The 2056-nt window shown below is 36.7% G+C and overlaps 1 protein-coding gene across 1 annotated transcript in view; it reads left to right on the top strand.

Annotated features, from left to right (window-relative positions):
- Positions 1-2056, top strand: part of LOC106535376 (V-type proton ATPase subunit S1) — an 8419-nt gene that overhangs the window by 761 nt on the left and 5602 nt on the right. Inside the window, exons 2-3 of the mRNA XM_014032378.1 lie at positions 523-643; positions 857-931. Of these exons, the coding sequence (XP_013887832.1) occupies positions 523-643; positions 857-931 (196 nt within the window). The remainder of the gene's footprint in view (positions 1-522; positions 644-856; positions 932-2056) is intronic.

The raw sequence follows: 2056 nt of genomic DNA, 5'->3' as shown, positions 1-2056 counted from the left end.
TACACACACAAACTGTATTACACACACAAACTGTATTACACACACAAACTGTATTACACACACAAACTGTATTACACTCACACAAACTGTATTACACACACACAAACTGTATTACACTCACACAAACTGTATTACACACACAAACTGTATTACACACACACAAACTTTATTACACACACACAAACTTTATTACACACACACACAAAAAACTGTATTACACACACACACAAACTTTATTACACACACACAAACTTTATTACACACACACACACAAACTTTATTAGTCCATTTTCTGTCCATAAATAACTGCCTTCTCTTTGTTGTTATTGTTATATTTTAAAGTTGTTATTCTTATATTTTAAAGTTTTTATTGTTATATGTTAAAGTTTCCCAGGCTTGGCCCTTTTATTTGTTGTTATTGTTGTATTTTAAAGTTGTTATTGTTATATTTTAAAGTTGTTATTGTTGTATTTTAAAGTTGTTATTCTTATATTTTAAAGTTTTTATTGTTATATGTTAAAGTTTCCCAGGCCTGGCCCCGCCCTCAGCTGGTCACATGACATCCATGCAGGAGCTGAGCCTCTACCTGAGCTCGGTGTTTGGCTCGGGCTCACACAACGTGCTGCTGTTCCTGCAGGACAAGGTCAGTGCACGGCACATGAAGACTACGTGTAGTCCTGTAGGAAGGACTTGGTGTTCACGTAGGATCACGAGGAGAAGCAGTCGTCTCACAACAGACGTGTCATTGTGGTGTGACCCTGAGCTACTTCCTGTTTCATAGTTCCTGAACTACACACATCTGTGCTTCAGTGTTTGATCACAACAGATTTAAAAACTTGACCTGTTTTTATTTCAGCTCAGCAAAGATGACTTCACCGTCTTTGGTGGAGTGTTTGGAAACAAGCAGGACAGCACCTTTAAAAACCTCCAGGTGGGTTTTATCGTACGGCTGCAACAACGAATCCATAAAATCGATTATTAAAAGTGTTGGCAACAAATTTCATTATCGACTCGTTGTGTTGTGTGATTTATGTGTCCCTCACCATGTAGGACAGGTGTTTACACCACCTGCAGAGCGTCGTTAATGCTGTCTGACCTGAATAAAGTTTAGGAAGAATAAAAACTTTACCTTTAAAGATCCGCCCTCTCTGAGACCCTCCAGTGAAAAGTACAGACGTCAAACTTTAAACCAGTTTTTAAATTGTGTTGTTAGTAGGGTTGGCCATAATCGTATCATGTGTGATTAATCATCAGAAAAACATTAATTGATCATTTTTTGGCACTTGATGATTAATATGATTAATGCCAGCAGCAGACTGACTGGAGATAACTGCAGTCAGTCAGTCTGCTGCTCTCTGCTTCAGATATGACAAACATTAAAAAAAAACTAATTTATTTATTTATCTATCAACACAATTAAAATGTGATGTAAAGCCTGAAGTCTGTAATTTTGACACAATTTGAAACAGATTTATCCAAAGAGCAAATCTTTCCCACTAAATTCATCATGTGACCAGGACATAAGGTGTCCAGGGCATTAATCATCAGATTAATCACTATCAGCTAAACAACACAATTAATCATGACTAATTTTTTTGCCAACATTTCACAACCCTAGTTGTTAGGACAAGTAGATCCTAAGATATGATAAAAAGTAAATGTCACATTAAATTTTTTTAAAAGACGGTCTGATTTGATGTGAGGAGGAAACCCATCCCGTGGAAACAAACAAACAAACAAACAAACAAACAAACAAACAAACAAACAAACAAACAAAAAATCCTCTCAGACCAGAAATATAAAACCATCTTTTTTTCTGACCGAGGCTCAAAGTTATTTGATAAAAAACAAAAGCATTCAGGATGAAGGAAAAAACAAAGACGCAGCAGAACTCCTGGTCTGACTCAGTAATGGGGGCTGGGGGGGGGGCTGCTTCAGAACCACTTACTGGGTCATAGAGGACCGTTTTAGCCACAGACAGAACCAACAAGAAGGAAGGAAAACGTAAAGAATTAGAGAAAAGTCATAAATTCTAAATGCAAATAAATTCTAATTA

Source organism: Austrofundulus limnaeus, unplaced genomic scaffold (assembly GCF_001266775.1).
Source record: "Austrofundulus limnaeus strain Quisiro unplaced genomic scaffold, Austrofundulus_limnaeus-1.0 Scaffold1434, whole genome shotgun sequence".
Classification (NCBI taxonomy): Eukaryota; Metazoa; Chordata; class Actinopteri; order Cyprinodontiformes; family Rivulidae; genus Austrofundulus; species Austrofundulus limnaeus.
The sequence above is the reverse complement of the archived record's forward strand: the minus strand, read 5'-3'. Positions and strand labels throughout refer to the sequence as shown.